Genomic DNA, 14,134 nt, shown 5'->3' with positions numbered 1-14,134 from the left:
GACATTTTATTGCATAAGTAAATAATCTATTTTCACATACTTATCATGCAGGGTGGAATAAAAAGTGAAGCTCCTCTCCTGAGGATGGACATTTCTCCAAATATCTCACAGTCCCCTGACACCCAATATAGGTCCAAATCCACCTCCTTGATTGGAAGCGGGCACTTCCCTGTGACTCCTCCAGTAAGCACCAATTCAGGTTGCAAACTGTCCACAAATTGAAGTCCCCACCTACAAGCACCACAATCGCCTCAATAGCTAAAGGCCAAATGCCCTGGTTTGGGCAGTAAACAGAAGCCAACATCAACCTTACCCCTACCAGTTCTCCCTGAATCACCAGGATGCGTCACTCCAGCATCCTAGTGACCTCCCAATTCAGCAAACTCCACCTTTTGTGAAAGACCATCCCAACAGCCCCTTTCTTGACCATTCCTGATGCCCAAATGACATCTCCCACCTGCCCGCCTCTCATATGCCTCTTCTCCCCCTTCTTCATCCTTGTCTCCTGTAAAAACAATATGTCCAGACCTGCCCTAGTTCATTCTGATCAGACCAGGGCTCACTTCATGGGAGAGTTCAGCCCCTTAACATTCCGGGTTCCAATCGTAAACAGTCCACTTTGGGTGCAGCCATCATGCGGGATGGTGGTCAATCATAATTTCGAAGAAAGAAAAATCGAAAGACAATAATGTCAAAACAATAATATCGAAAAAAAAGATATTGATTTTTTTTTTATTATTATATATTTATTTTGGGGTCCGGGAACAAAAAAAATGGGTAAAACAAAAAAAAAATTAAAAAGGGGGTTGGGGGTGGAACCCCCCCATTTCGAATAAAAAACGTAATGAAAAATAAATTCGACTTTTATTTTTTTATATTTTTTTTTCCATATTTTGACTTTCGAAATGTTTGTTTTCGAAATGATCACTATAAACCATGTGGGATGAGATATCAACCAATAGGACAAATAGTCCCTTTGCTCCACCAGCTCTCAAGTGAAGTGTCTCCTAAGAAAAGTCTATCTAACCCCAAAACCTTGCACACCCCTATAAACTGCCAGCCCCACCTTCCAGCCTCATAACAACATCAGTCCCTCCTCACTTCCATACAAATGAATGAGAATGAGCCTTGATGTCACATGACTTTACGACTCTGATGACAAATACGCTTTGCAGGCAATGCTTTATAATAATTCCAATGTAATTTTCCTGCTCATTACAGGTGCTAAACCAAGGCATGTACCTTTACAATCATCTGTTTTATGTCTACATGAAAATGGCATGCAGGTGTAACAGGAAGTACTCCCTGAAATGGGAGAGAAAAGCAAAGCACAGAAGATACCTCCACTGTTCTGCCCTCCTAATCCTCAGGAAGGCAGGACAGGGAGCTGGATCAGAAAATAAAACCATAACAGGTATTTTCTGTGTTCTTTTTCCACTCCACTCACTCTAAAATGCGCTCCCATGGGGCTCACTTTAAGCAGGACATACAGAAAAATGAAAGACATAACAGCCTTGTGTAAAGCTTTTACATCTTTCATTTGTTGTCTGACCCATTTTCCTTCATTGTATGACAGAGAGGAGGGGACGGAGTGCATCTCGCGTTTATGCCAATTGTAAAAAGGGACTGCCTTGTATGCATGGCAGGCAGAATTTATTCATTTGGCACGGAGGATTGCAAAAGTGTATGGCAAAAGTCGGCGTACAGGCTTCTATGCAGCCTTTTGCCCTGCACATTTGCACTCCACCGTGCAAATATCCCAAATTTGATGGCAGGGATCCACCTACATGCATGTCTACTTTTAACGGCTCACCACGACCAAATTACGGCCTGGAGTTTCTATGTGTTGCATGAAATAGTGGCCATCCCTTTGTCCCCTAACACATGAAATCCCCTTTACTGTGTTTTGTTTCTCAAAGTGGGTTTTTCTCTTTTATGATACGGTTTCTCCTTGTTGATTTCTACTGGGTTCTTCGATAAAGCAATTTAAGTACCACTAAGAATTATTAACTAAAATACAAAAATATGCCAGTGAAACTATTATGACTGAACCATGTTTTGGAAACAGTCAATGGAGAGCGCTGATTTCATACATGCAGAGTTGTAATTTAATAAATTACACGCTGATCTAGTGAATGTATGGCAACCTCTTTATGCTAAGTATGTGCCCACAATGTAACGAGTGCGCAATGACTGTCCTGCATCTTACACTGCTTAACTTAGGGGCCGATTCATGGAAATATTTGCACGGTTCAAAGTAACTTTGCACTGCTGAAGAGTGACTTTGCACTGCCGACACAAACCCTGATTCACGGTACTGTGCAAAGTGTATTTCCTGCACTGCAGAGACAATGCAAAGTTAATTTTGCACTGACTTTGCACTGCCGACACAAACCCTGATTCGTGGAACTGTGCAAAGTATATTTTAGCAGTGCAAAGTCCTTTTTCAGCAGTGCAAAGCCACTTTTAACCATGCATTAAACTTATTTTAATGATACCACCAACCTTCAACACACTAACCAGTTCTCATCTCCATAGCCTGGCCCTGCCTCCTCTGCACTGGTTCTGTGTGGCAGATGACATGTATATGTGACTTCTGCTCACTGCCACCTGTCCCACATCACTCCCCTCTCATGCCAGGCTAACTGTACCACGCCTGGTCATAACGTACTGTGCCACATTCCTCTAAATACTAATTCACAACTCACGTCCAAAAAAAGAGGCACTTTAATGAAAACGTGGTCTTGTGACAAGACTGGGAAACAAGTGTTGGCTCATTAACATTATTGGGAATTGTATCTCAAGACCAACTAATGTTTATATTGTGTAATATTTTTCTTAAATCAATAACATTCTCAAACCACTTTGACTTAAAGTGTATACATTATTTGGATTCTTGCTGTTTGACAGATTGTGGTGTGCAGGAACAATGTATGATGGGAGAGACGGTCTGCACCGCGTCTCTTTATAATCATTTACGGCACAGATCCCTTTTCCACTTTTGTGACCCTTCGGTACTTTCTCAGACCCCACGCCTTTTAATGTTAGTGGAGCATCCCAAGAACCATGCTGATGTCTGGACTCTCCTTCACTCTTTTAATGAAAATGGACTGCACATAAGTTTATTTGATCAGGATTATAAGTACACAACAGTGCAGTTATATTACATTGTAGATGGGGAACTGCCAGCAATGTTCTCCACCACCCTGTACCGAGTGATATTGGCTGGACAACAAGAGAACATTTTCTATGTCACTCTGAATACAAATGAGATATGCTCTTCATTCCTGAGAGGTGATTTTGCAGTTTTATGTTGTGGATGTCCCCACTTACTCTTGAACACCCACACTGTCCCAATAAGCCAACACTGTATGGGATGGAGGGCGAGGTCTGTGGGATGCATATAAAACCTAGGTGGGTATGTCTCCAAACTTTGCCTCACTCCCACTAAAAAAAACACTGTCTTCCTCTCACCTTTCGTAACATTCACCCTTCCCCCCAAAAAATCAAAACAATACCTGTTGCTGGGCCACTATGCCCCGCCTTCTTCATATTTCCTTCCAATCGCCACTCACCAAATCACAATATTCCTAGCATCTTTCCATCCTCCTCCAACATTCTCATGTTTGCTTCTCACTCCCCTCCCAAAACCATATCAGTGCCATGCAACCTGCCACCCTTTACTCCAAACAAAAATAAGTCCTGTCATATACTGCCACTCATCCCACCTCTCTCAGCATTCCTTTCTCTTTCCTGCCAGAATGCTCTATACTAGGGCCAAAGCAGAGAACCTGCCTAAGACCGCTACAGCCCCCACTCTTAAACGGTCCAGTGCTGGGGTCATTACCCCCTATTCCCTCTTCCTGTCTTCACTGCACGTTCTGAATTACTCACAAGGCATAGTAGGTTCGTCCCCCTGCCTCTCCCAACTCTGCTCTTAAATATTATATTGTAATGCTTAATGGACTTCCACCTCTCCTTCCCTCCCTGCCCTGTGGGGGTTTTGAAACAGTATTTACTTATTGTAGAAGCGCCTAAGAAGCAAACAATAAATAAATAAAGCATTGGAGCTGTGGTTCTGTAAAGCTTACTGGTTTGCATCTCTTGCACTGCTAATGTGCTTTGCATTAGAGCTATGGAACGGATTCCTTCACTCGAGTCTTAGAAGACAAAGGGCCTCATTACAGGGATGGCGGTAAGGATTTACCGGTACCGGTAAAATACCGGTAGCGGTAAATCCTTACCGCCTTACTACGAGGTCCCTTTGCGGGTTGGGGGATTTAACGCCTGCTTTTTGCAGGCGTTAAAAACCAACCTGCAAAGGGACCCAGGGAGCTAATTACGGTACCGCAATTTGCGGTACCGCAATTAGCGCCTTCCCCATTCCCATTATGCCCTATGGGGCAAAAATGGGAATGGGGAAGGGCAATGGTGGAAGGGGGAATTACCGCCCCGCCAACCTTGGAATGGGGCGGTAATTCCCCTTTCCGCCACGGCGGTGCCGGTATTTTACCGGCATAACCATGGCGCTAATAGCGCCATGGTTCTCCGCCATCCGTGTAATGAGGCCCAAAGACAGTTATGTGATGTTACCTTCTGAAACCAAGGGTTGACACTCATAAATGGGCATTTTCCACCGGAAATGAAGTTCTTCAACTTGAATTGGTAGACATCATATATTTATCAGTAGGTGTGCTATTTGTGTATGTTCTGTTACATTAAGTAAGGTTTTATGAATTCATTTTTATAACCAGAGACCTATTCCATAATGTCTGCTTCATCAGAGTGGCTGTGTCACAAGGGTCTGCAATCTTTGGTTTGGAATGCAACTCCCATCGTTCCTATCCAGCATAGTCAATGGTTTGAGATAATGGGAGTCGACCCCAAAACATATGGAAGCCTCAGATTGCAGACCCCTGTTGTATCTCAACACGATCTGACTGTGTCATCAACAGGGGTGGCCTGGAACCAAAAGAGGCCCTGGAAATAATGTTCAAAGTGGCTCTATATTACACATTTTCAGAAATCCCAACTCTTTTCCTATGAGCAGATCTGAAAATAAAATAGATCAACACATAAGGGAGGCCCAAGGATTACAGGGACCTAAAGGGACATTTCCAGAGTTACCTTTAGGCCAGTCCACCGCTGTACAAAGATGTCCTATGGGAAAACCTGTATATCTGAAACAGAGGTTGCAAACACATAAACACATCAAATGGAAATGAAGAGGTTACGTATGCAAATGTATTACCTGCCCAGTTCTTGCATTTTCACAAACAAAAGTATCATAGACTGTGGCAAATTCAGGTGCATTGTCATTGACATCCAGCACTTTCACGAACACATGCACCCTCGTGGCTTGCTTTGGATTGTCTGAAAGAAGAAAGCGTAAAGAATGATGTTGGTGCGACCATGGCTTCTTAGCTCTTGTTTCGCTGAATCTTCTAATGTGTATTAACTCTGACATGTTTTTACATTGAACTAACTTGCAAAATCATGTTGCTTTGGACGTACATTTTCAACAAGATTAAGGTGTTCATTCAACCTACGTAGTAATACACACAACGTAGCCTAGGCAAAATACATTAATTATATAGAGAAAATTATAAGTGTCCAGTGGGCTAATTAATGAGTGCACGCATAACATTTGTCCTTATATGTCTATGTATACATGCTCTAAATTCTGTTTGCCCCACCATGTGAGAACTCCGTGGACACATTTTTTAAGGCTACGGTTGGAATACCAAGACCTCATTGTAAAATCTTTGCAACCTTACATTAAACTGTCTAGATATGCAGTCATATCATTTGGAAACATTACAGATTTATAACAGGGATCTCCAAGTTTGTTCCTCGAAAGCAGTTGTGGCACGTCCTTGATTGGCCAGGGAGTGCCAACCCACAGGTAGCCTCACCCATTATGGAGGAGCTGAGCCAGCCCATGTATACACTGAGAACTCAATCTGCTGCTTTTTGCAGCCGAGGAAGCACTCCTGGTCTGGCTTGTACTGTCGTAGCAAAATATGGTTTCTCCTTGACAGTTCATTAGTGCACCAGAGCCATACAAGGCCGGGAGCGTTTTGCTTCCCCCGCCTTGCAAGGCCCATTGGGGATGCAGCCTGGGGTACTGTAGGCCTAAATGTGTGAGGGGACCCTCTTGCATCACCCTGCACATGCGGGGGCTGAAGGGTTGTGAGATGGACGTGCTCTGGATCCACCACACATATGCAACAGGAGCCAGGAAGCACTCTCTGATTACTGGTTCCTTCTGTCTAATGTGTGCGAGTTAGGGGGCCTTCATTACAGAAGGCAGCACAGTGCAGAGAGGACCAGAATCTGGAGTGAAACGTTTATGCAAGTGTTTGTGCTTGTAAGTGGGTGGCTGAATAAGAGAGTGCATGTTCTTTGGGTGCGTGTTTGAATGAGATAAAGTATGAATGCTGAATTGAATGGGTGTGCAGCACGTGTGAATGTTAGAATGAATGGAGCATGAATGATGAATGCTGTGTACATTCTGATGCATGTTTGTCATTGTGAGATTGACCTACTGGCCCACATTGCTCGGTCAAGTCTGGACATGTTTCTTTACAGTTCATAGCATTCTCTTACTGGGTATCAGGGGTGAAAGCAGCATAATGAGTGTTTCTATATGGTACTGGCCCGCATTGGTGGGTCCAGTCTTGACAGTTATTCACTGTGCTATGGCATTCTTTACTGTACATCAAGGGTGAAAGCAGCATAATAAGAATTCCTAAGTGCTACTGGGCCAGTACCACTTAGAAACGCTTATTAGGCTGTCTTGGCCCTTAATGTGCAGTAACAAAACCATGTCATAGTAACAAAATGTCCATATGGTGCCAACCAATGCAAGCCCGTACTCTTGGCCCACAACGGTGGATCCGGTCTGAACATGTTTCTTCGCTGTCCCATAACGTTTCTTACAGGGTTAAGGGTGATGGCTGCATACTTAGTGCTCCTATGCAGTACTGGCTCACATTCCTGGGTTCAGTCTGGGCAGTTATATATTACTGTCAAATGCCAGTTTTTACTGGGCATCAAGGGTGAAGGCACCATAACAGGTGGGTGTTAGTGGTATTGGGCAAAGTACCACTTAGGAACACTCATTATGCTGACTTCACCTTTGACGCCCAGTAATAAATGCCATATCATAGCAAACAAATGACCAGACTGGACCCACTAATGTGGGCCTGTACTGCTGCCCACATTCACAGGCCCAATCTAAACATGTTTATTTACTGTGCAATGGCATTTTGTTTACTGGGCATAAAGGGTGAAGGCATATTGAGTGTTCCTATACAGTACTGACCCACATTGGTGGATCCAGTCCTGGCATTTCTTTACTCTGATATGTTATCTTTTACTGGGCATAAATGGTGTAGGAAACATGAGTGTTCCTATGTGGTACTGGCCCACAATGCTGGGTCCAGTCTGGACAAATCCTTCACTATGACACATAAACAACCAATGAGGATTATCACACCAAGAAAACCTTTGAAATGTTGGGTTCATGCCTTGCTTTTTCTTCCCACTCCCTGTGAAAATTTGGATTGGCAAGTGTATCAATGGAATACACCCAATGCCATGCATAATGTTTCAAGTCAGTAATGGCAGTGCAACCTGAACCAATTTACATTGTGTATCCGTTAAGTACATACCTCAGTTAAGGGACCAGATAATGAAAGATGTGTGTGAAAAATAGAGCTAATACCAACAATGTAGCTGCTTAGATAATATGGAATGGGGCAAACAGGTTTAGCGTCAATTCATATGATCTAAAGAAATGTCCACTTGGGCAAATGAAGCAGACTGTTTTATTTACTATATTTGTCGTGCAGAATGAAAAAGATTGCAAGAAACATGTATTTTGTATTTAATGTGGCAATCATAGCGCAACGCGATTTTAATATAGCTAATTTAGATTTTGACAAAGCACTCTTACCCTTATTTTAAATCGGACAGATCAGGAAATGGAAATGGAAAATGAAGTGTATCTCGTTTACACCTGCATTTTCCGCTCCACCCTATAGTCGAGAATTGGCAAGAAAGAGGAGAGGCACAGAGCAGAGATAATGGGCCGCATTACGAGTATGGCGGTAGCCATGATCCTATTAGCGCCATGGCTCCCTCCACACCGGGCTCCAATACCGGGTTCTGTGAATGAGGAATTACCGGGTCATTCCGACCTTGGAGGATCCAGTAATTCCTCATGCACAGAACCATTCCCCATTCCCATTTGAGCCCCCGTAGGGCTCAATGGGAATGGGGAGGGAGCTAATAAAGGGCACGTTAATAACGGCCCGTTATTAGCTCCCTGTTCCCCTCGCGGGACCCGCTAAGGACGCCTGGTTTTACCTCGTAATTGCGCATCCCGTACTGAAGGGTGCCGGTGCCGTACCGGCACCCCTCATTACGGGAGCGCAAGCCACGTAATGAGGCCCAATGTCTCTGCCATGCTGACCTCCTCCGTATTGTTAGTAAATTTTGTTAAACACATACATGACATTTTCATGCAGGTGTAAAATGAATGGATTTATTTAAGAATCCACTTCAGATTTTCGCTTTGCAAAGACCAGCCAGATACCTCAGGAAGGCATTCATAAATGTTGCCTGCAAAACCTACATTCCAGACAATATTTATTTCTACAGAGATGGAGAGTAAACAGAAATGCCCTCCATTTATCTCTTTAGCATTCCACTAAACCTTGTGGTTATTTAGAATTGCATGCCGGGAAGCCTGCAGCATTTACATGCAAACATTGACTGCCCCCTCCCTGCATGCAATTTGCCTGTGACATGAAATGAGCCCGATGGTTTGCTGCGTTCATTATTACTTAAGCATTTTCCCCACTCTTTAGCACTAGTGCACATGTTAGATAATCTGGCTCCATAGTTTGAAAGATAATACTCAGGTATCTGAAATACCAATGCATAAATCTTGCCAACCCATTTACATTTCATATTCTGAAGGACAAACTACCACAGATCCAGTTCCCCCCATCTACAACGTGTTATTTACATATCACAGTGACAGGCTAATAAGGGCATGACCATAGAAGCCCTGAGAGTGGTTGTATGGAATGAGCTGCATCATCCACCCGTATGAATGCTCTTACTGGCAATGTATCTAGCTTTGATGAAAAAGATGTGTTTTGTTTTAATTGCCAAGGTGAGTCTTTTAGGAACAGCTTATAATGACACAACCTGCTTCCAGTTTTTCATAATACTTCCCAAGAGTAATGTCAGGGGTTAGGAATCTATCAATTTGGATCTTTAAAGTGAAATCTCTCAATGCTGATCAATATTTGTAGGTAATAGGTCATCGGGGGAATATAACTCTCTTAGGTTATAACACATATGCTGATGAAATCACCTAAATAATGTGTGTGGACCTTTAGCCAGCATAACATGGTTTCTGCGGCTTGCTTTCAAGTTAAGCATATTCAATGGCCACAGAGTCTAAGGAACAGCTACTGGATTTTTGACTGCTCCCTACAGGACCTGTCTCAAAATAGTAGACCCAGCTTACGTATTGCTAGTATATGCCACACTATGGAAAAATGTGGAAAATGAATTAAATACAGCATTTATTAATGTATTAATTAACCATATCTGCAGGAGGTAGCTTATCAAGAAGACCCTTTTTAATTATTGGGACCATGATTCTCTGTTTGCAAGAAGCTTAAAAGCAGACCGTATAACAAAGCATATTAAACTGGAGTGAGCGCCACATTGACAACAATTTTAGTGGAAACAATCTCTGCCTTCTAAGAGGATATCAAATACTAAGGTGTATGTAACTTCTGAAAAATAAACAGATGCGTGCACTCCTTATATTCTAGGCAACATCAAAACTAACAGCATTTGCTTTATAAAACTCACATCACAAAAGATGCATTGTACTAAATGAAGATAGTATGCAGAGTTGGGACAATTATTTACTTTGCAAAGCCACAAAGAGTTCTTGATCAGATGGTGCAGAGTGGCAGCGGTTTCACAGAGCACCATCTGATGAAGAATGCTTTGGGACTTCGAAAGCTAATGCTTTGTTCCATCTATGCATTGTATCTTCAGTTATTCCTATAAAACATCTCAAAACCTGCATCTTCTGTCAATTTAAAACTGGACTAACAGAGTGTCAAACCGTTATTTTACACTAAAACTCAAATCAAATACCAATGATCAAAAAGGTTAAACAGATGTGGAGCTTGGCATAGAATTGGTCCTAATGGATCGATTGTGTCCTCCTAATTCCTTTTCTTCCAAATACTCTGTTCATCATGTTGGGACTATGGACATGTTTGTGACTCTCTAACATCGTCAAAATGTGCCCTTGCATCTCGGGGCACAAACCTGTTTTTGCAAGAAAATGGTCAAAGGTCATGGCAAGCTAGGGCATGGGTGGAACTGAATTCACTGAACTCAATAATGTCCTGAATACTTTCTGACTGAGCTTTTCTAAGAACATTCTGATGGGTGGTGATTGAATGGTGGATAAACTTCATGGGAAATACAGAATGCATTAGGAGGAAGGCTATCCTAAGCGGAACAACCTATTCCGCCAGCAATAGTCCATAAAATGTCCATGGGGCCCTCAGGTCCATGTAAACAATAAAACCATTAACATCTTGGGAAGGACCAACTTTGTAGTATTAAAGAATATATTTTTTTTACGAGCTAAGGTACAAAAATGTTAAATATCTTATCTTGTTAAGGTACACAACCAATACACGGTATGTGTTTCACTCTCAGAGCAGTGGCAGGTAGTTGATTAGCGATTTGTATGATGTCTTGACTAAGAAATGGCAAGATGGCAGGATTTTAGACCACTCAGAATCATGTACATCAGTGTGGTTAGGTTTTATGAAAATAATCACAATGTAGCGTATCAGGATTCCCATTACTGGATCAATGTGAAGTGATAGCCGAACATGGACTAACACACACCACCTAGCAGAAATAAGCTTCATCACAGAGTGTCTGTTACATGGAGGCTGAACAGTCTCTAACACATACAGGGTAATTCATAGATTTAAGCGCAGAGGCAGCACACGCGAGCAGCGCAGAGAGCTAGTGTGTGCCAGTGTGCGCCAGTCGTGTGCACTAAACAGCATTGTGGTGCACCGCGTATTCATGGAATATCAAAGCCATTTTGAGCGCTGGCGAAGAGAATGTCCCCCAGCGCCAGTTATGCCCCCAAGAACGCCCCTTGCGCAAGGATAAGGCATTGAAATCCCCAATGCAGCGCAAAGGGCCGCGCTAACCCTGCACCAGTTCACAGGGCCGGGACAGTGGATTTGGGGGGTGCGGGGTAAGTTTCACACGCGAAAGGCATTGGGCGAGCGGGGAACGTGTATTCTGAGGGGTGCGTGGGGAGAATCACACGCGATAGGCCTTGTGCGAGCGGGGTACGTGTATTTTGGGGGTGCACGTGAAGTATCACACGTGATAGGGCTTGGGCTAGTGGGGTATGTGTATTCCGAGTGGTGCGCAAGGAGAATCACACGCGATAGGCCTTGGAGAGTGGGGTACGTGTATTCCGAGGGGCGCACGGGGAGAATCACACGCGATAGGCCTTGGGGAGCGGGGTACGTGTATTCCGAGGGGTGCGCGGGAAGAATAACACGCGATAGGCCTTGTGCGAGCGGGGTATGTGTATTATGAGGAGTGCGCAGGGAGAATCACATGCAATAGGCTTTGTGCGAGCGGGGTATGTGTACTTTGGGGGTGCTCGTGAAGTATCACACGCGATAGGGCTTGGGCTAGTGGGGTATATGTATTCTGAGGGGTGCACGGGGAGAATCACACGCGATAGGCCTTGTGCGAGAGGGGTACGTGTATTTCAGGAGTGCGCATGAAGTATCACACGTGATAGGGCTTGGGCTAGTGGGGTACATTTATTCCGAGGGGTGCGCGGGAAGAATCACACGTGATAGGCGTTGGGAAGCAGGGAACATGTATTCCGAGGGGTGCGCAGGGAGAATCACACGCGATAGGCCTTGGGAAGCGGGGTACATGTATTCCAAGGGGTGCATGGGGAGAATCACACGCGATAGGCCTTGTGGAGTGGGGTATGTGTATTCTGAGGGGTGCGCGGGGAGTATCAAACGCGATTGGCCTTGGGGAGCGGGTATTCCGATTCTGAGGGGTGCGTGGGGAGAATCACATGCGATAGGACTTGAGGAGCGGGGTACATGTATTCCGAGGGGTGCACGGGGAGAATCACACGCGATAGGCCCTGTGCGAGCGGGGTACGTGTATTCCGAGGGGTGCAAAGGGAGAATCACACACCATAGGCCTTGTGCGAGCGGGGTGCGTGTATTTCGGGGGTGCGCGTGAAGTATCACACGCGATAGTGCTTGGGCTAGCGGGGTAAGTGTATTCCGAGGGGTGCGTGGGGAGAATCACACACGATAGGCCTTGGGGAGCGGGGTACGTGTATTCCGAGTGGTGCGCGGGGAGAATCACACGCGATAGGCCTTGGGGAGCGGGGTACGTGTATTCCGATGGGTGTGCAGGGAGTTTTACATGCGTTTTTGCTGCCATGGGAGGGGTATGTGTACTCCTGGTGTGCCCCAAAACGAATTGGCAGTGTGTGTCCTCCCAGGTGTGCCCTCCCCCCTCCCCAGGCCCTGCAGGCAGCCCACAACACAGGGACTACCCTGCATCCCTGGCCATGCCCCGCAGGCAGCCCATCCACACTGGCCATGCCCCCCAGCCACCCCACATGTCACCATGCACACGTGAGCACCGACACATGTCCCCCTGCACCCCCACCCACCCAGCAGTGACAGGCACCTGCCAGCAGGCCCTGACTCATGTCCCCCCACCCACTCACCCACCCACCCAGCAGTGACAGGCACCTGCCAGCAGGCCCTGACTCATGTCCCTCCACCCACTCACTCACCCAGAAGTGACAGGCACCTGCCAGCAGGCCCCGACTCATGTCCCCCCACCCACTCACCCACCCAGCAGTGACAGGCACCTGCCAGCAGGCCCCGATTCATGTCCCCCCACCCAAAGCAGTGACAGGCACCTGCCAGCAGGCCCCGACGCATGTCCCCACACCCACCCAAGCACTCACCCACCCAGCAGTGCCATGCACCTGCCAGCAGGCCCCAACTCATGTCCCCCCACCCACTCACCCACCCACCCAGAAGTGACAGGCACCTGCCAGCAGGGCCCGACTAATGTTCCACCCAACACCTCATGACGATCCACAATCATGGCCACCCACATCACACCCCACGCCACCCCAGTCCAAACACACAACCAGGTTTTACATCCACCCCACAATGAAATCCCCATCACATGATACATCCCAAATGGCAAGTATGCACATCAACATATTTCCGTCACACCCACACAATGGGTGCACGTGATTGAGAAAACACACATTGTGACATGCATGAAACCAAAGATAGACTACCACACATTGAAGTAGGAAATAAAAATGTATTAAACACAAAAGCAAGGGAATGAAATGAAACACACAAGAATGCAAACAATGAATAAAAAGATGCATGTCAAAAATAAAAAATAAAAATGTAGGAAAGCAGAATCCAAATCAATCCAAAAGCACGTGTCCAAAGTGTCAGTCTGGCAAAACAAATGCAAAGTGAAAAAAGAAGATAAAACCATTGCTCCATGGAAAAATCAAAAATCAAAAGGTAAATCCAGTGAAGAACTATTTACAAAGTACAAATCTAGGGTCCATGAACCCAACCATTCAAATGAAACCTACAAAAAACACTACCTGATGAATAATTATATACAAAGAGGTGGGGCATTGTCCAAGCGCCCCAACAGAAATAAAAACAGAAAGGAAACCTAACACTAACTAACTTTATACAATGGTGGCGGGAAAGTCCTACGGCTCACTCTGTGATGTCCCGGGCCAGGGCATCATCGAACTCCATGTCGATGTCCCGGAGGCAGGCCTCTGCCCTGGCCCGAGGTCTCGCAGGGATGCAGTCATGGCCTGTTCCAACTCCCTGCGAGTTGCCTCGAGGCACTCAGTCCGCCCCAATGCCCTGCGCATGAAGAACTCTGCCCTGACCATGGTGAGCCGTGCCTCTTCCGCCCGCCGCCGCTCCGCATCTATCCGCTGGCCCAA

The 14,134-nt window shown here is 45.4% G+C and overlaps 1 protein-coding gene across 4 annotated transcripts in view; it reads right to left on the bottom strand.

The window, feature by feature from the left end:
- Positions 1-14,134, bottom strand: part of LOC138481515 (cadherin-10-like) — a 1,315,401-nt gene that overhangs the window by 97,050 nt on the left and 1,204,217 nt on the right. For all 4 annotated transcript variants that reach the window (XM_069613702.1, XM_069613701.1, XM_069613700.1 and 1 more), the window contains one exon: positions 5,252-5,373. In XM_069613702.1, coding sequence (XP_069469803.1) covers positions 5,252-5,373 — 122 coding nt within the window. The remainder of the gene's footprint in view (positions 1-5,251; positions 5,374-14,134) is intronic.

This window comes from Ambystoma mexicanum, chromosome 5p, assembly GCF_040938575.1.
Source record: "Ambystoma mexicanum isolate Mex_15411 chromosome 5p, UKY_AmexF1_1, whole genome shotgun sequence".
Classification (NCBI taxonomy): domain Eukaryota; kingdom Metazoa; phylum Chordata; class Amphibia; order Caudata; family Ambystomatidae; genus Ambystoma; species Ambystoma mexicanum.
The sequence above is the reverse complement of the archived record's forward strand: the minus strand, read 5'-3'. Positions and strand labels throughout refer to the sequence as shown.